At 40.1% G+C, this 20,449-nt stretch overlaps 1 protein-coding gene and 1 pseudogene across 3 annotated transcripts in view; both read right to left on the reverse strand.

Annotated features, from left to right (window-relative positions):
- FANCB (FA complementation group B) overlaps nucleotides 1-20,449 on the reverse strand; it is a 66,502-nt gene that overhangs the window by 26,767 nt on the left and 19,286 nt on the right. For 2 of the 3 annotated variants that reach the window (XM_043458678.1, XM_043458679.1), the window contains exons 5-9: nucleotides 17,576-17,704; nucleotides 14,533-14,699; nucleotides 13,512-13,942; nucleotides 13,156-13,393; nucleotides 11,466-12,368 (exon numbers count right to left, since the gene is read on the reverse strand). In XM_043458678.1, the coding sequence (XP_043314613.1) occupies nucleotides 11,954-12,368; nucleotides 13,156-13,393; nucleotides 13,512-13,942; nucleotides 14,533-14,699; nucleotides 17,576-17,704 (1,380 nt within the window). In that variant the 3' untranslated portion in view covers nucleotides 11,466-11,953. Of the gene's footprint in view, nucleotides 1-11,465; nucleotides 12,369-13,155; nucleotides 13,394-13,511; nucleotides 13,943-14,532; nucleotides 14,700-17,575; nucleotides 17,705-20,449 lie in introns of those variants that run through there. The other variant, XR_006267483.1, reaches the window with a different exon arrangement.
- On the reverse strand, nucleotides 2,054-3,032 carry LOC122434881 (annotated as a pseudogene).

The following is a 20,449-nucleotide window of genomic DNA, read 5'->3' on the forward strand; positions in this document are numbered from 1 at the left end:
ATCTACTGGTATTTTTATTGGAACTGGATTATATCCAATAATGAACATAGAGAGAACTGACAACTTAATGACATTGAGTTTCTATTTAAAAAGATGTGTCACTATTGATTTTTTTGGAGGGGAGGGTCCTTTAGCAGTATTTGTTTCCTTTCTTCTGGTCTTGCACCTTTCTTGTTAGGGGTACTTTTTTGTTCTTACTATAATTATGCTATATTTGCTTTCTTACATAGTCTCATTTTGTGGATAATGGATTGGAATGAATTTTTCAATACTTGAAAATGAGATTGCTCTTCAGTATTAGAAGTACCAAAGAAGCTATAGGGATGTTCCAGAAACAAGAAGACTGCCTACACTGAGTTCAGCCTATTCAATAAAATACTGTTTTCATAAAATGAAATAATTTCATTGAAGGAGTTCAAGCTATTCTTTTCCACGATTTCTATCACTGTTGTTGTTCAGTCACTCAGTCGTGTCCAACTCTTTGTGACCCCATAGACTGCAGCACACCAGGCTTCCCAGTCCTTCACCATCTCTTGGAGTTTGCTCAGATTCATGTCCATTCTATCATTAACTCAGAAACCTGGGAGCACTCCTTGGCTACCCCCTCTCCTTCTGTTGACCATCTATGAATTGGTTTTTAACCAATGGTGAACATTGGACTCATACTTGTAGCTTTTAAAAATACATACAGCCAAGTTGACCCTTCTGATTCAGGTCTAGGGTAAGTCTAGGCATGTGTATGTGTGTGTATACACACTCAACTCCAGTGATTGTGATGCCCCTGCTTTTAAGAATTATTAATAAATAAAAAACTAAGTCCTGTTGACCATACATTCTAAATATCTCTGCCACATACTTTTCCATTTTTACCTTTGCCAATTTTTTTTCTGAGGCAAGCATTTTATTGGTTAATACAAGGATAGAAATTCGGTAATAAATATCACCTAATATATTTTACTCCTTGGAAGGAAAGTTATGACCAACCTAGATAGTATATTAAAAAGCAGAGACATTACTTTGTCAACAAAGGTCCGTCTAGTCAAAGCTATGGTTTTTCCAGTGGTCATATATGGATGTGAGAGTTGGACTGTGAAGAAAGCAGAGCACTGAAGAATTGATGCTTTTGAACTGTGGTGTTGGAGAAGACTCTTGAGAGTCCCTTGGACTGCAAGGAGATCCAACCAGCCCATCCTAAAGGAGACCAGTCCTGGGTGTTCATTGGAAGGACTGATGCTAAAGCTGAAACTCCAATACTTTGGCCACCTCATGTGAAGAGTTGACTCATTGGAAAAGACCCTGATACTGGGAGGGATTGGGGGCAGGAGGAGAAGGGGACGACAGAGGGTGAGATGGCTGGATGGCATCAGAGACTCGATGGACATGAGTTTGAGTAAACTCCGGGAGTTGGTAATGGACAGGGAGGCCTGCGTGCTGCGATTCATGGGGTTGCAAAGAGTCGGACACGACTGAGTGACTGAACTGAACTGAATATACAACACCTTCAAATAAATAAACAAACAAACTGAAGAGTCATGAGTGGGTGGGGCTGAGGCCTAGGGCTTGGAGGAGCTGCTCCCACACCTCAAAATGCTATTGCAATATAAACTTTGAGGAAATTCTGTGGCTGTGGCTATGGTTGCCCTCCTCAGCCTTGACAACCCACATACTCTGGGAAAGAGGGTGGAGGGGAAGGGTCCTGAAGCTAGCAAGAAAATCCTTAGCAATGTCCTTTTGGTTGCCACCCTGGGACATTGACTGCCTTGGTGACCCCTGTGCCTGGTCTGTCCCTCCCACTCTGCTTTCACTATTACCTCCAACGCAGACCCCAGCTCTTCCCTTTTTAATCCCATCTCTTCCTGTTTTGACTTGCTACCATGTGTGTTTCCTGAATTGGATGTGTTGAGTTATTTGGGGGTAAGTGGAGCAACACCGATCTAAGGAGAGGATGGCAGTCAGAAGGTTTCATGCCAGAAAGGTACATGAGACGGTGGCCCACTCCCTACCTACAGGCACGCTTCCTGGAAGCACCACTTGAGGGCTTGGGTGGGTGCTGGAAAGTAGTGGGCAGGAAGCATGAAGCTATGAGAGCCTTGCACCAATCATTTTGGGCTCCTTTGAGCATCACATCAGGTGGAAATGGGATGGGGCCTACTGCACCTCTTCCCCAGGCCTGGAGGAGTCAGGAAGGCTGGGAGTGGATGGGTCTTATTGAATCACATCCTCTTCCAAGTCCAGGGAGGGCTAAAGGCTCATGGCTTCGGCCTCCTGGCTCAATGAGCGTTGGCGTATAGGTTTCTCCTTCCCAGCATGGGAGCAGGGTTTCAAGGGGGAGGGGAAAGAGAAGGTGGTAAAGGAAGGTCAGAGGTTACAAGTCACAGACCTCCAGGGGCAGGGTGACTACAGTGGCCGGAGGCTGCATCTTCTTTTTGAGCCCGCTGAAGTCCTTGGCCGAGTGTCACAGGCAGATCTGCAGCCCCTTCAGCAGCCAGAAGCTGTCCATCTTCTGGAGGAAGTCACTGTGGGCAGGGCCGGGGGCCCAGGGGGGCTCAGTCCCAGGCAGAGGCTGGGCAGTGGGTAGCCCAGAGCTGCCACAACACCCACGTGTCTCCCAGCACACCCTAGAGGCTGGTGCAGAGGTGGGCCCGGCTGTGGCACTGGTTGACAGTGATGGCCTTGAAGGTAGGGCCACTCAAGTAGAACACGTGGTAGCTGTAGGCGTCATAGTTCTGGGTCAACAGCGGTTTGTCCTTGAGGTTTCGCCACACCTCCAGGATGACAGAGGGCCTGAGCAGAGTCTCTGCCCCCAGCTGAGGTGTATTGAAGTCAGGCTCGTTGAAAGGGGGGGGCTCAGGTAGTTCAGACCGGTCCCGGCCAAGCTGTGGAGCTGGTGTCCAGGTAGCAGGTGAGATCACAGGTTTTCCAGATGGAGAGGCCAGGCCCTGGGTTTCCTATGCAGATGAGGGCTAGGTGGGGGTGGGGTGGGGGAGGCGCCAGAGCAAGGTTCACAGGCTTGCGAGCATCCCCAATGAGTCCCCTGCCACCGGCTCCCCGACATGGACAGCTTGGTGGGCTCCAGCCAAGCACCAAGGAAGCAGCGACCCTGGCCGCCTGGCCCAGCCCAGCCCAGCCTGGCTCAGTTCTACTTATCCCAATTTAAACCAATACTTCATCATCTCATGCCTAGACCACTCCAGCAATCTCCTCATTGCGACTCTACAATCTACTCTTTGTCCCTTACAATCCAGCCTCTAAACAGCTAACAGGGCCATATATGTAAAAGAAAAAGCAGACTGTGCCACATGCTCACATAAATTCCTTCAAAACTTCCCATCTATGATTCTTAAACATTGATCCACTGACAAGTGCCAGTCCCTAAGTTTCCGTTGGTGTGTTGCACAACGAGATTGAGAACAATTAAGACAACATGGTGATTTTTTTAGGAAACTAAATTTATTCAGTTTAAATAATGTGCATTCTATGATTATATTTTTAGCATCAGTATATTCTGTTCTACAAAATGATGCAGGTGTGGGAGCCATTTTTAAAAACATTTTTACATGGTATAACAAAAAGACAGCAATTCCATGCTAGTCTCCACAATTTTAAAAATTACACCCACTCACATGGAACAATGGACTAGTTCAAAACTGGGAAAGGAGTATGTCAAGGTTGTATACTGTCACGCTGTTTATTGAACTTATATGCAAAGTACATCATGTAAAATGCCAAGCTGGATGAGCACAAGCTGGAATCAAGAATGCCAGGAGAAATATCAATAACCTCAGATATGCAGATGACACCAACTTATGGCAGAAAGCAAAGAGGAACTAAAAAGCCTCTTGATGAAAGTGAAAGAAGAGAGTGAAAAAGCTGGTTTAAAACTCAACATTCAAAAAGCTAAGATTATGGCATCCGGTCCCATCACTTCATGGCAAATAGATGGGGAAACAATGGAAACAGTGAGAGACTTTATTTTTTTGGGGCTCCAAAATCACTGCAGATGGTAACTGAAGACATATAATTAAAAGATCCTTGCTCCTTGGAAGAAAAGCTATGACCAACCTAGACAACATATTAAAAAGCAGAGACGTTACTTTGCTGACAAAGGTCTGTTTAGTCAAAGCTATGGTTTTTCCAGTAGTCACGTTTGGATGTGAGAGTTGGACTTCATAAAGAAAGCTGAGCAACGAAGAATTGATGCTTTTGAACTGTGGTGTTGGAGAAGACTCTTGAGAGTCCCTTGGACTGCAAGGAGATCTAACCAGTCAATCCTAAAGAAAGTCAGTCCTGAATGTTCATTGGAAGGACTGATGCTGAAGCTGAAGTTCCAATATTTTGGCCACCTGATGCGAAAAGCCAACTCATTGGAAAAGACCCTAATGCTGGGAAAGATTGAAGGTGGGAGGAGAAAGGGATGACAGAGAATGAGATGGTTGGATGGCATCCCTGACTCAATGGACATGAGTTTGAGCAAGCTCTGGAAGATGGTGATGGACAGGGAAGCCTGGTGTGCTTCAGTCCATGGGGTTGCAAAGAGTTGGACATGACTGAGCAACTGAACAACAATAACTAGTCACATCTGTAACAACTCTATTTCCAAACTAAGTCACAATCTGAGATACTAAGGATTAGGACCTCAATCTATCTTGGGGAGGGCGGGGGATGTGAGGGGAGGACACAATTTAATCCATAACAAATGCCTATGTAAAAACATTTAAATAGTAGTAAACAGGAAGCAGGTAAGTCTCCCTTTCATAACCCATGCTTGAGCCAATCAATACAGGATATTCAAATGCCCACAGGCCATTTCAGGGCTGAATGTGGACAGCAAGACATGAGGGGAGATTATGCTTTGGAAAAGAAGGTTCCTCACTCTTCTGTAAGCTTCCTCCTTCTGGATGGACTGGTGTGTGGAGATGGATACCTTAATATACTACTGAGCTGCTGAATCAAGCCATCTCAAGCTTGCACACCTCTCACCAATTACAGTAACTATGACATCTCCTCCACCGGTAAGTTTGTTTTGTGTTGGATGTTCCTTTAATAGAAGACCTAATGGATAAAAGGTGTCATCTGGAGTTGTACAATCATTGTCTTTCCATTGTTTCAGTATTTGGCATAAGTTTTCATTCTTTGGAATGAAAGAGAAGATACCCTTCCACAATGATTATGGATATAAGGCATTGAAGATAATCTAAATCGGGAAATGTCAAAGAAGAAAGTAAGAGTAAGCTAATGTATTCTTTGGCTTTCCTTTCATCACCAGAGCTGTTGAGACATAGACAATGCATGGCAACACTTTGGTGTAGAATCTGTACCAGTGGAAGCACAATGCGAGAGACGGATGACCTTGCAGTTAGCTAACCTCACATTAGACTGTGAGGATTTTATGGAAGGAAAATAAGATATCTGAAAACTTCCATTTTCCCCAACACAAACGTCCTGACTTTAACAATACCATGAAGTTGCTTATCACCTTGCCTTTCAGATTATGGTCATGAACCAGCAGCATCATGATCACCCGTGAGCTTGTTAGACATGCCGTCTCAGGTCCCCCACCCCGAGACCTGCCGAATCAGAATGTAGAGTTGAACAAGATCCTCAGATTATTTGTATGTACATGAAAGCATGAGAAACAATGGCATATTACATTACGAAGAGAAAGATGACAAAGAGAAATCTGTGAAGCCGTGCCCCCTGAAACGGTCAAGCTGACTTTCTGCTTGTTGTAAGGCACTGGCTCTGGCTGTATATTGGAATCACTGGGGGAGGTTTTAAACTGATGCCAAGGCCAAAGGCAGAACCCAGACCAACTGCATCCGAATCTTTGGAGTGAGGCTTAAGAAGTCCTTAGGTGGTTCTTATCAACAACCACGGCTGAGAATTATTAGTGTAAAGCAAGGGCTAGGAAAAGGAGAACTGAGAATTCATGCTTAATGAATACAGTTTCAGTTTCACAAGATGAAAAAGTTCTAGCGATCTATTGTGCAAAAACGTGAATATACTTAACATGACTGAACTGTATACTTAGAAATGATTAAGATGGCAAATTTAATATCATGCATTTACCACATAGGTAAATAATTCAGATAATCAATTTCAATTAATAAGTATTTCAAAATTGCATGATTTAAATGTTTTAGATCCCTTCTTACTGTGCCAAATGTTCTGGTTTGAACTTCTTTCTTTGTGTATATGTAACTCTCTGAGCATTTTCTTTTTCATTTTTTTTTTTAAATAAAGTGTTTTTTTAATTATTATATTTATTTATTTACTTTTGGTTGTGCTGGGTCTTCGCTGCTGCACATGGGCTTTCTCTAGTTGCAGTGAGCGGGGGTTACTCTCTAGTTTGTTTATTCAGCTGCACCAGGTCTTAGCTGTGGCACGAGGGATCCTCTATCTTCCCTGCAGCATTGGAAACTCTTAGTTGTGGCGGGATATAGTTCCCTGACCGAGGATGAAAGCCAGGTCCCCTGCATTGGGAGTGCAGAGTCGTGGCCACTGGGCCACAAGGGAAGTCCCTCTCTCGCCCTTTCTTAATGTGACAGCAACATGTCTGGAGGATGATCGCCGAATCATCAGGCACAAGACCAGTATATGATAATACCACTTTAGTCCACAACCACCCCAACAAGAATATCCTTAATTTATCAGATCCCTAAAGAGGCCTGTCATGGAAAATGAAGAACTCGTGCTTTCAAACACTGTCCCTATTGGGTACAGTGCCCCAGAAGGGTATTCCCATAAGACCCCAGGAATACTTTTAAGAATTAGTATAGCATAGAGCTCTGTGCCACTGTCTCTCCCATTAAGACTGCAAGTTTTTTATCAAGCTGCAAAGAGTCATATTTATCTTTAGATTCCTAGCAGCTACTTATACACTTAGGCAGGACACATATTCAATGAAATATCAATAAACACATGAGTAGATGAAAGATCTCCACATCCTCTTCCACTTCATACACCATTGATATTTTGAAAGAGACAAATGTTTTCTATAGGCACATCATTGGGAAGGATTAGTGCATACAAAGGATGAAAAAAGAAAATAGAATCCCACTCCTTTTCTTCTCAAGTGATGTACTAATGTGGAATAAAGACGTTAAGTTTTCTAAAAGAGCTAAGTTTTCCTGGAATTCCAAGCTCTACTGCAGTGACTACCAGTCAATGACAAACACTTCAGGGAATCTCAAGACTTTCTAGAGATGTTTCAAAGAGAAGTTATTTAAGGATTATTTAAAGAATTGACACTTTCATTTAAGAAACTCCCAAATATAAATTATTGTACAATAATTCTACACAGTTATGGTTCTAACAAAGATAACTGAAATGAAGTAAGAAATAGAGAGTCAAGTATTCAGATAGAGCTGAAGGCAACAGTCAAGAGAGAAAACTTGGCTGGGACCAGCAATCACCTCTAAGAACTCACCTATTACAGGATTTAAGATAACGTGGCCCACAACAAAGGAAACCATGATAAAATGAAAAGACAACCTATATTTGCAAATGATGTGATTGTTAAGGGGTTAATATCCAAAATATATAAACAGCTCATACAACTCAATAACAAGAAAACAAACCATCTAGTTAAAAAGTAGGCAGAAGACCTGACTATAGACATTTTTCCAAAGAGGACATGCAGATGGCCAACAGACACTTGAAGAGATTGTCAAAATCACTAATCATTAGAGAAATGCACATCAAAACCACAATGAGATTATCACCTCATCTGTCATCACGTCTACCATCACCTCACACCTACCATCGTAAAGTACACAAATAATGTTGGTGAGGATGTGTAGAAAAGGGAACCCTTGTACACTGTTGCTGAGAATATAAATTGGTGCAGCCACTGTGGAAAACATTATGGAGGCTTCTCAAAAAATTAAAAATATTAATAGAACTACCATGTAAGCTGGGAATTTCACTCCTGGGTATATCCGGGAAAAAACCAAAACAAACACCAGTTCAACAGATAACTGGATAAAGATGTGGGGGTGTGTGTGTGTGTGTGTATGGACTATTACTCAGCCATAAAAAAGAATGAAATAATGCCATTTGCAGCAACATGGATGGACCTGGAGGGCATTGTCCTAAATGAAATAAGACACACAGAAAAGGACACATACTGTATGAAATCATTTATACGTGGAACCTAAAAAACACAACAAACTATATATATAACACAAAAGAAGCAGACTCACAGATATAGAGAACAAACTCATGGTTACCAGTGGGGCAAGGGAAGGGGGGAGGGGTGACATCGGAGTAGGGAATTAAGGACAAACTATTATGTATAGAACAAGTTATAAGGATATATTGTACAATGCAGGGAATATAGCCTATATTTTATAACTATAAATGGAGTATAACCTTTAAAAATTATGAATTAGCATATCATATCCCTGTAACCTACATCATATTGTACATTAACTATATTTCAATAAAAATATTAAAAATAACATGTCCCACATTTCCCCTGATATTGCAATATTAATAAATTTATACTTTTATTGAACTGCACATTTGTAAATTTTTTAAACAGTAAGTGCATTTTGTTAATATAAAACTGTGAGAAGACACGGCACCATTTTGTTACAAACTGACTTTATTACAAACCGAGCTTTGCTCTTTCACTACAATGAGCATAGTGGTGAAAGAGCAAAAGTCCTAGAGCTACACTGGATTTCAATCTTGGCTCAGTTCCTTACTAGCCAGATGATCTTGGGTGTAGTACCAAACCTGTGTGAGTCTCAGTTTCTTGATTTGTACATAAGACACAGTTAATGGAGGATATCTTACAGTGTAGCATTGTTTAATAAAACTTTCTGAGACTATGGAAGTGTTCTATTCTGTATGGTCCAAATGGTAGCCACTAGCCACATGAAGCTATCAAGCATCTGAAATGTGGCTAGCACAACTAAGAAACTGAATTTTTAATTTACTTTTCGTTCATTTAAATGTAAAGTTAAATAGCCCCACATGACTAGTGGCAGTGTCCTGGAAACCATAGTTTTAGAGGGTTGTAAGGATCATATGGACTAAGCAGTCAAATCAGTGTCTGATACACAGTGGTACATAAATGTTAGCTACTATTTTCCAGCATGACATACTGTAAAAAACTAGTACTCAAGTGTGGATTACAGTTTTCCTCTTTTCCAAAATTTTATGTAATCATCTTTCCTACTATTTATAGTTCCAGGCTAATTATTTCCCCTTCCAGGTGGCACTGGCTTCAGGAAACACCAGACCAGTCTGCACAACAATTCCCCACATCCTCTTCTTGGGCCCAACACATAAACTACATGGTCACTTTCTCTCAAAGTTTTGCTGACTGTCAAGACTGGGGAAGTACTTCCCCAGTCACGTGATTAGTGGGAAGGAAATTTCCTGAGCAAAATGAGAGTTCTGGTAGGAGAAAAGGAGGAAATCGATGTGGAACACGCAGTCAACCACATGACACCTGCCTCCTACTCCTGATAGACTCGGTATCTCGTGCTAAATGCCTTGGCTGGTTACTAGAAGTATGTTTTACTGGTCCCTAACACTGCTCATACTTTGGGGGTAAGTGACTGATGCTGTGGGGAAATGGATAATCCAAGGTGAAGTTAAAGATGCTAAAGAAGTTTCCTTGCTCAGGACGATTATGTTGACCTCCAGTTACGCATACAGGCACTTTTGTCCCGTAAAGCTGCTGACATCTGCAGTACAAGAAAAACTGCATGGTGAAGAGACAGGACGTGCCTGATATATGCCCAGGAGAGGGATTGCTGGATCATATGGTAACTGTATGCTGTTTTTGTAAGGAACCTCCATACTGTTCTCCATAATGGCTGCACCAATTTACATTCCCACCAACAATGTAGGAGGGTTTCCTTTTGGGAGGACAGGTTTCTGAGGGGAGTCTCAGATTCCTGATGAAGTGGTCAAAGGAATATGATTATTACAGAGGCAAATACAACTGAATCATGCACAGCCAAGGGCGTCATTTCCTCAAACTTTGGCCTTTCTAGTCTGTAGTATGTAGAAAAATTATACTGGAGTACAAAGCTCACTTGTAAAGAGGTTATTTGATACACACAGATTAATAACTTTTAGTTGCTTTATAAATAAAAAATAAACATGCTTTTAAAAAATATTCTAGCTTTTCTACACATAAACTATTATAATTAAATTCTGTGTAGCTTTTTGGCAGCCTCCATTTTACAGCTTAGTTCCTATATTTTCTACCTGGTTGTTCTTCCAGAACATGTCATGGGCAGCTTCATTACATCTATGGAAACATACTGCTTCCAGATTTCCACAATTAATCCTGAAATTATCATATTTCCATTTCCAGAAAGTCTGAAATATTTTTCATTGAAATTTCATAGAAGTAGAGCTATAAAGTGCTATCTCAATTTGCAATGGATTACTAAAAAAAGAAGTAGCATATTATATGGACAGCCATAAAAACCAAGACAGTAATAACCTAGCTTTGTAAAAACCCACTTGCATCATCTGATCATTAAGGACAAGCACATCTGAGGCACAGGTGAAAATTAGCACTTCACTGCTACTAGCGTGAAATGCTGCTTCCTAAAATCATCTTTCTTTCAACTGGGACAGAAACTTCTATCCCACTTACAGATTTTAGAGCAAAAAGGATCAGAAACATTCTTTTTGGCCCATATCTTTCTGTGTCTTTTCCCTTCTCCTGACATTCTCTTATTATTTCAGAAATCTTATTTTTTTCCCAAAAGAAAAGAGAATAGGTTGAATTTTTATTCCTTTAAAATGCCTAATTTGACCCCTTAAAAATCACTCAACTAAAGAGAATTTTCACTTAAATTTCTCAGTCCCTAAAGAGTGTCCCATTCTTTAAGTTACTTTAGTTAGGATTTTACATTTTAGCTTTGCCAAGAGTTGGAATTTCAGATGGCTTAAAGGCATTTTCAACTTTATGAAAATAGTGGCCTGCGAGGTATACTTAGCCTTTTAAGAGAGATGCTTTTCAGAGAAATGCCCCAAAATTTTCACATGCCTGTAGACTTACAGTTTCAGAGAGGTTTTCTAATAAAATTGAATTTAATAAGGGTTTCCACCATTTTCATTTTAGTGGTATCACCTAGACACTCTGCCATTTAAATTTCCACAGGGGCTTGATATTTACAAAACCTTCTGAATCCTGAAAACCTTGTTTATCTGTTTGAAGTTGATTTTTATATGCTAGGTTTTACTAGGGTGCTTCCCTGGTGGCTCAGCGGTAAAGAATCCGCCTGCCAATGCAGGAGACGCAGCTTTGATCCCTGGGTCAGGAAGATCCCCTGGAGAAGGAAATGGCAACCCACTCCAGTATTCTCCCCTGGGAAATCCCATGGACAGAGGAGCCTGGTGGGCTACAGTCCTCAGGGTTCCAAAGAGTTGGACACAACTTAGCAACTAAACAATAACAACAACAAGATTTCAGTAAGCAGAAAATAATAAAAGGACTATTTAAGTTTTTTTTTGAAGATTTAAAACAAAATATCGTTCAATCACTTGCGTGTTAAGTGGAAACGCTAAGGCAGGATTTCTCCACCCCAGCAGTACTCACATTTGGGCTGAATCATTCCTTGCTGTGGAGCTGTCCTGTGCAGAGTAGGAAGTTTAGCAGCATCCCTGGCCTCAACCCACTAGATTCGAATAGCACCCACCTCTTGCTCTCCCCACCCACCACTACTACTTTTGACAACCAAACAGTATCTCCAATTACAGCCAAATGTCTCTTTACCCATTCTGGGAGGCAAAATGAGCCCAGGTGAGAAGTGCTGCTCTAAGGCAGGCTATTTTATGCATCTTCAAAACCAAAGACTCCACAGTGAGCCTCAATCTTCATTTTACAGAGGAGGCATATAATGTAAAATGAAAAAGTAGGACCAAAGCGCTATGGCAGGGGAAAATATTCTAAAATATAATCAAACTGAGAATATAATTATAAATCTGTCAGTTGCTTGGCAGCAAGGTCTGATTTCAGCTGAACTTCAGCTAATTTTAAAGTCATTTCTCTGTAAAGAGCAGCACTCACTTTTAAGTTCGTCCCCAACATTTGCTCCTTTTCTCTCTGAAGTTCTTTTCTGTAGCGATGGATGCTTTCCTTTATGTCTGATAAAGCAGCCACATCATCACTACTCTTTTCTTTGCTTACTTCACAATTCTGCACCAAGCTCGTTTCAACCTTCACTAAGGCAGAAGAAGGAGAACCAAGGGTGACCAATTCCTTCTCCAAAGCTACTGCCAAATGACCAACTAGAAAATCCTCACTTTCTAACTCTAGATATTTGAAGAAACTGTTCACAGGGAGAACTGTGCTGAGATCATGAAGGCACTGGAACAAAACTGTTTGATTCCTGGAATAAAAAAAAAAACAAACACAGTATTACAAAACTTAGTGCAAAATGGTCATGTACAACATATTGTAATAATCAGTTACCACTCATTTCTACATCCTCTAGTAATGAATAGAACCTGTAATGCATGCAGGTGGTCACTGATACAATTCAGACAGTAGTAATCAGACACAGCCAGCCCTGTGGTTGGTTGAATCTGTGGATATGGAACTCATGGATATGGAAGGCAGACCGTACTAAGCCAGCTTATAAAAGGAACTTCAGCATCCACGGATTTTGGTGTCCATCACGGTCCTGGAACCAATCCTCTGTGGATACAGAGGAACAACTGTATACATATCCTAACCAACTCAGTTCAGTTCAGTTCAGTTCAGTCTCTCAGTCGTGTCCTACTCTTTGCGACCTTATGAACCGCAGCACGCCAGGCCTCCCTACTGACTAATAACCTGATTAGGTTGCTTCCTGATTAAAGTTTTTCTCTGAGTCATGAAATCAAAATTATATTTGTAAAATTCCATTGTGGGGGAGCAAAGGCAAATCCTAAAATTATTAGGCCCTACCTAATCAACCCCACCAAAAAACCAAAAACAAACATAATTAAAACAGCTTCGGTTTCTAAATGAGACCACCTGTTTATTCACCTTGTACCAGGTGATGACCTGGACATGTCCTACAATGGCACAGAACACTACTAGAGGGATCCCTGTTGGAATACACACACACACATGCACACACACACACACACACGCACTCTTCCCTGGACCAATTCCAATTTGACGTGAAATACCTGGAATAGACTACTAAAATTCCTTCAAATGGTGTTCTTTGTTTCCAATTGAAGAGTGTCCCATAGAAACTTCCTGGCCTTTTGCAAAAGCAAATTTCTGGAAATTCTTTGATGACTTCACACTTCATGTGTTCTAAGAGCCATAGCCTCACTGAAGTCAGAACGAACATGGGTGACGTGATTTGAAAACCAGCTCTGTGCCATGTTGCAAGAAGTGTAAAGAGATCTTCCATGTGTTCTACGGCAAAAACACCACAAGCACTGTCATTAGACTCTGTCCAGGATCACATAAAAGGAGTTCTTAAAATTTTCTGATTCAATTAGGTATATGATTAAAAAGGACCCACAAAAATTACCTATAGGTTTCTTCTCTGGAAATGTCAGCACGTATTTCCCACTTGAAAGATCTTCTACACTTAAAAAAATTCTGCCACATTGAACATAATGAGCTTCAGAAGAGTTACCATTCTCTCTTATTTGTAGCAGCACAATGCAACAAAAATTACTGAATGTTAAAAGTGGCGGAAGAGCTGTTACAGCTGTAATCATCTGCACATATTCTTTCTTCAAGGGTTGTTCGCAAACAATGCTTTTCTCTTTCTCTTCTTTACTATCAACACTCAACTTGATTCTTTTTACCTCTGATCCTACTTCATATGGCACTGAGCTTAGTACTGGAGAAGAATTCCGAGTCAACTTAAATATCCTATTTTGACACTTAATAAGTGGAAAGGTGGAGTTAGGGCGTTGATCCACTGACAGCAATAAAGTCACATGATTCAGAGACCTGTAAAAAATACAGAGCTCAGTTAAGTCTGAAAGGTCATCAACCAGATGATTAAATGCCTTAAAACAGTAAAAAATTGTTTATTCTCTCCTTCCCTCTCATTTCAAATGTAAAACAGATTTGAAAATTAAGTATAAAAGCAAACATAGTTCCAAAGATCCTGTAATAGCACTTCTCTTGAAACCAGAAAGCAAAAACATTGTAAATATGCTGGACTTTACAAAGGGATTTTTTTTTAAGAGACAGGAAAGGTAAAATAACGCCAGTATTTTCTTTCTGGGGTAGATTTTTCACCTTTCTTCTTAAATAAGAAAAAAAAAACCCCTACTCTCTTAAAAAATATTTATTTATTTTTGGCTATGCTGGGTCTTAGTTGCTTCCCGGCTTGTGGGATCTTCCCAGATCAGGGATCAAACCCATGTCTTCACTGGCAGGTGGATTCTTTACCACTGAGCCACAAGGAAAGCCCTCTATTTGTGTTTAGTATGACGACGAGAACATTTAGATTACTATGCGGCATGCATCATACTTCTGTTGGACAGTGCTATTCCATAGATCAAGATGACACTATCATGTTAGAATTTACTTACACCTTCAAAGAAGATGTGGCTTTCACTCCAACAACCAAGCTATCTTCTATTACCCGATACCATATCTTCTCTACTAGCTGTTCTAAATCTTGAAAATGGTCTGATAACTTTTCATCGAAGGTACAGACAGGATTTTCTTCTTCACCACAAAGAGTAACAAGACATTCCTTATGGAAAAATATGTTTAAATAACTGATTACAAAAACATACCAAATGCAGCAAAACAAAAATACAATGTAAACCAGTTTTTGGCTGGGCCTTATGGCTTACATATTTTAAAGTGAATTATTATCAATGATATAGACAATACATAATTCACTAAAATAAAATTTAAAAAACATACAATTAACTATCTACTTGGAATTACCCTGAATATTCATTAGAAGGACTGACGCTGAAGCTGAAGTTCCAATCCTTTGCCCCTGATGTGAAGAGCTGACTCACTAGAAAAGACCCTGATGCTGGGAAAGATTGAAGACAGGAAGAGAATGGGGTGAGAGAGGATGAAATGGTTGGATGGCATCACCAACTCAATGGACATGAGTTTGAGCAAACCCCGTGAGATACTGAAGGGCAGGGAAGCCTGGCGTGCTGCAGTGCGTGGGGCTGCAAAGAGTCGGACACGACTGACCGACTGAACAACCACCACCCTTGGATCAAGAAGCATGGCCTAACTGTAAATAAGGCTCTGGATACCCAATACAGAGCCAGCAGGGATGTACCCTTGAGTCCATTTTGAAAAATAATCTGACAATACGTGCCCAAGGCATGCTGAAGACAATGCAATCTTTATTTTATCAGTGACTAACACTAAACTTAGAATTGGAAATTTTTGTATGAATAACACTGATTAAACTATATTTGTGAAAATTTTCTTCATTTTTTTTTTCATTCAAGTGTAGTTATTGCCAAAATTTTCTTCTTTTTCCTTTTTTTTTTTTAAAATTCAAGTACAGTTGATGGTAAAGTTTTCTTCTTAAAAGTCCAGGCCACACTCACTCACTTCCACACACATATGGATTTATAATACAAATGTAAATAGGAGGAGGAGTAATGATAATAAAAAAAATACAAAACACTTACTGAATGCTTACTATATGTCAGGCACTGTTCTAAATGCCATTCACGTATAAATATGTTTAACCATCACAATAACTCTAGTACCCTAGGTTGGTAGTATTATTATCTACAGTTCCCAGATAAGGAAAAGTTGAGGCAGAGGGAGGTTAAGTACCTTGTCCCAGGTCACACAGTTGACAAGAGGCAGAGCTGGGGTCTGAACCGGAACCAACCGCTTCCAGAGCCCATGGTGCATATTAACCATTACTCTATACTGCCCCTCTGCATGGTAATTATTGAAAAAAGATATGGGCATCTACATTCTAGTGAACTAAATGTGTTCCTAGGAATTTGATACTTCTGCCACTAACTGTGAGATTTGAGGCAGGGTATTCACCTGAAACAGAAGTTTTTATTACCTGCCAGAATTGCTTTTAAAGATAACAGTGTTAAAGGGCTCAAAACAGTGCCTTGCAGACCGTGATTTCACTGCATTAGTTTCTAACCTTTCTTCCCCTTTTCTAATACCAGCAAAATCACTGGGTTCAAGTAGGGAAGGGAAATGGGGAGACCGAACAATGGCTTTCAACAGCACTTGCATGAGGGTCCCCAGGAGATGAGAATAGTAATACAGAAATGCAACATGATGTGCTTCTGTTTCTTACATTAATGGAATCATTTGGTGCCAAAATCCTCATGTTGCTAAGACTGAAATACAGACAAAAGGCAAAGACCATTATAAGAATGGTAAATCTTAGAGGAAGTCAGAGTAAGATGTTAAAGTCACCTGAGGAAAGAAAATATGCAACTTCAAGTGTGTCTATGTCCAGCTTGTATTATCTGTAATTCAACCATACTATACTGTCTTTCTCTGTATGAAACAAATATATATAAACACTATTTTTTATGAAGTCAAAGCAGTTTTTGCTAATATTTTACACTACCACACCAGCATAAGTAACTGCAAGGTACCTGAAGAGGTTCTTACGATGGTCAACCACAAGGAAAATGAGAATAAAATTATAAAAAGCAAATAGGAGGACTAAAAAGACATAGCAATTTAGGGACATTAACTAGAGGAATAAATATTCTTAGAAATGAATCATGCAACAGACTAAAAGAACAATCATTATATTAAAGATAAAATTAGGTCACCATTAACACAAAATAAAATAATAATTAAGATATTCTGTTGAAGAAGTCAGAAAACATATACAGTTGTCCCTTGAACAAAAAGGGTTTGAACTGTGCAGGTCCACTTATATGTGAGGACTTCCCTGGTGGCTCAGATGGTAAAGAATCTGCCTGCAAAGCAGAAGACCCAGATTCAATCCCTGGATCGGGAAGATCCCCTGGAGGAGGGAATGGCAACCCACTCCAGTATTCTTGTCTGGAGAATCCCATGGACAGAAGAACCTGGTGGGCTAAAGTCCATGGCAAAGAGTCGGACATGACTGAGTGACTACACTTTTCACTTTCACTTATATGTGATTTTTTTTCAATAGTAAATACTACAGCACTACATACTCCCCGTTTGGTTGAATCTGCAGATGGGGAACTAATTACAGAGGGTGCACAGCAATGCTACTTGTGAATTTTTAACTGCACATAGGGCTGGAGCCCCTGACCCTGTTGTTCAAGGGTTAACTGTAATTCACTTAAGAGCAATTTCTATTCAAACTATACAAATAAAACAGTTTAATAGTTACATCTTTAAAAAAAAAAAAAAACTTGTTCCTCAAGGTGCCTGACAACTGAGATTTTAATATCTTACAGAATAATTTGCAAATTGGTTAAATATTGGTTTTTTAACCACTTTTCAATGTCATAAAAGCCCACCATTACATAATCCCTGCCATTGTGCTTCTTGATTCACTGAGCAGCACTTTCTAATACATTCCAATATTCCAATTTAAATAACTCTTAAATAGCTTTTAGATTTTCAATTCGTAAAATGATAAAATGGTCACATTTTTAACTTTACCTCCTCTGCACTTAATGTACTATCATCTTTTCTTTGAAACAGGTTCATTAAAGCCTTGTAAGATTTTGATATAATTTTTTCCTTAAGCAAGAGATGCTGCTGTAATTCCCAAAGAGAAATGAAACCAACCTATAAAGCATAAAGAAAAACCATTGTCAGAGATATAATTTCAAATGAAACCAAATATACTAATAATTCAGTAGGTATCTTCTCCAAATTTGCTTATTAATTCATTTTCCTACAGACAGCAATGAATACTCAGAGCAAAACTATTTTATTTAAAAAAATCTCTAATTACAAAGGAAAATAATACAGCAAATAAATGCAATAGCCATATCAAATTGAGACAATGTCAGTGTATTCACATGTTTCACAACTGAGTTAAGTATCGATATGAATATGAATGAATTTAATCAATATGCATAAAAAATAAGGACTACACCAACAAGAAAACTTTTTCTTATTGAAATAATTTCTGCAAAAACAAGATGTCTCATTATGAATAGAAATGCTTACTTATGATTTAATATTGCTTGAAATCTTCTGTTTATGTGACCTTTACAGCAAAATTTTCAAGGTAACACATAACAGATCCCAACTGTCACATGTTTATTTTTGTGCAAATAAACTCAATGCTGGGGTTAACTCTTAACTACAAGGGGGATAAAATGGCTCTCAATGGGCAAAGAGCAAACTGTTACTGTTATTATACCAGATAAATATATATCAGTACTAAGGATAAAACATTCATGAAATATATTTTACTTCTGAAAATTTAAAGAGTCACGCCATTGAACTTTTAGAAGCTGTTTCATTGCAGATGGTGATCTGAGACTGTTCAAGTATTAATTTGGCTTTTAATATAATATGCTTTTCTAGATTGAAAAAAACAAGATACACCCTGTATTTGCCTTTCTTTTAAATTACATTTTAAAACAGATAATTTTTTTTCCTTCTATCAATGAATAGAAGTTGGAGAATGAAGACTGAACCCTATCTTACCTCACTGCACAAAATATGTCAAGTGTCTAGCTAATATTTCATTTCATTTTATTTTTCTAGCTAATATTTTAAAACTTCCTATGTTGGCCTAGTTCTGAGGGTTCCACATCACTCACACTCCATCACTCACTGGTTGAGTAATTCATGACTGAGGGGACGTGAGATGTACCTGTCCAAGGTGGAGAACCAAGTCTGAAAATGCTGGAGGGGCAGGGGGTGGAAGAAGAGGGACACACGGGCAGGTTGACAATGAGGACCCCCTCAGAAATTTTCCGTGTTCTCTCTTCCTGACTCTTGTCAACATGATCCCAATACTCCAGGAATAAATCGTGAGTCATCAGACTACTGAAATGTTCTATGTTGTTACAAGTTTTGTTATAAAACTATAAAATAAGCCCATGACAATGTATTGAAACAACATACAAAGACATCTCACTTTCCCTTCCTAGACCCTCAATCCCACTGATAAAGACAAAAGACTGTTTACCTTTCCAGAACTTTCTCATGTGTATGTTAAGGGATGTTTTCATTCTTCTCCCCAAAAACAAATAAAACCCACCCCAAACCAAATACAGGAGCACACAGTACTGGGTAACACTGAATCTTGCTTTCCTGTTCTTATTGTGACTGCTCTCATACACGCAGAAAAGTACACAAGATAAATAAACAATTCACAGACTAAGGATGAAGTAGAAACCACTGGAACCATACTCAGGTCAAAAAAGCAGCACTTTCGGAGCAACCCATGGGCCTTCCCCAATCGAGAACCTCTCTCCACTGGAGGCAACACTACTCTCCCCTTTTAAGATAACTTCTTTGTTGGTCTTCATCACTTTACCATCATCATATCAACTCCTAAAGAATATGTTTACTTTGTGTGTGTCTTTTGCTTCTGAACTTTTGCAGGTGGAGTCATTCTGTATGCACTCACTTTTCAGCTCATCCACTTCTCACTAGTAGCTGTAGCTCGGGCCTGCCACTGCTCTGCAGCACCCCATCAGCTCACTACCCCAGCTTCCCTCGCCCCCTCCTGCTGGCGGACATCAGGGTGGATGCCCAGTCGTGGAGCATTCCCACCAACACTGTGAACCTTCCTGGACCCACGCACAACTGTCTCCAAGGTCCTGGCCTTGCCTTACCCCCTTCAACGAGTGGCTGGAAAATAAACTCTAGAGCGGAAAGAACAGTGAGCCGAACTCCAGTTCCAGCTCCACAAACCACCTCATATTTCTGGCTCGCCATCAGCTTCCCTGTATGCAAAATGGTGGAGAGGGTATATCTGTTCATCTCTAAAAGGGCTTCCAGCACTTAGAAATGTTTTTAGCCACAGTGAGAGCTAGTGGTAACATGTGGATACTTGTTTACAGATGGTATTTGGTTATTTTCTGTGAATCATTAATCAGAATGCCTTGTTTCTTCATGTGCTCACTCACCCACTCATGTGGGTGGCTCATTTTCTTTAAAAAATTATTTGTGAGATTCAGAAGAGGCCTAGGATAAATGTGTTCCTGCAGAGGACTTTATGTTGGTTTTGCTGGGTGACTAGGGTTTGAACTATGGTGTTGGAGAAGACTCTTGAGTCCCTTGGACTGCAAGGAGATCCAACCAGTCCATCCTAAAGGATATCAGTCCTCAGTGTTTATTGGAAGGACTGATGTTGAAGCTGAAACTCCAATACTTTGGCCACCTGATGCAAAGAGCTGACTCATTGGAAAAGACCCTGATGCTGGGAAAGATTAAGGGCAGGAGGAGGGGACGACAGAGGATGAGATGGTTAAATGGCATCACCAACTCAATGGACATGGGTTTGGGTGGACTCTGAGAGTTGGTGATGGACAGGGAGGCCTGGCATGCTGCGGTTCATGGGGTCGC

This window comes from Cervus canadensis, chromosome X, assembly GCF_019320065.1.
Source record: "Cervus canadensis isolate Bull #8, Minnesota chromosome X, ASM1932006v1, whole genome shotgun sequence".
In the NCBI taxonomy this organism is placed as follows: Eukaryota; Metazoa; Chordata; class Mammalia; order Artiodactyla; family Cervidae; genus Cervus; species Cervus canadensis.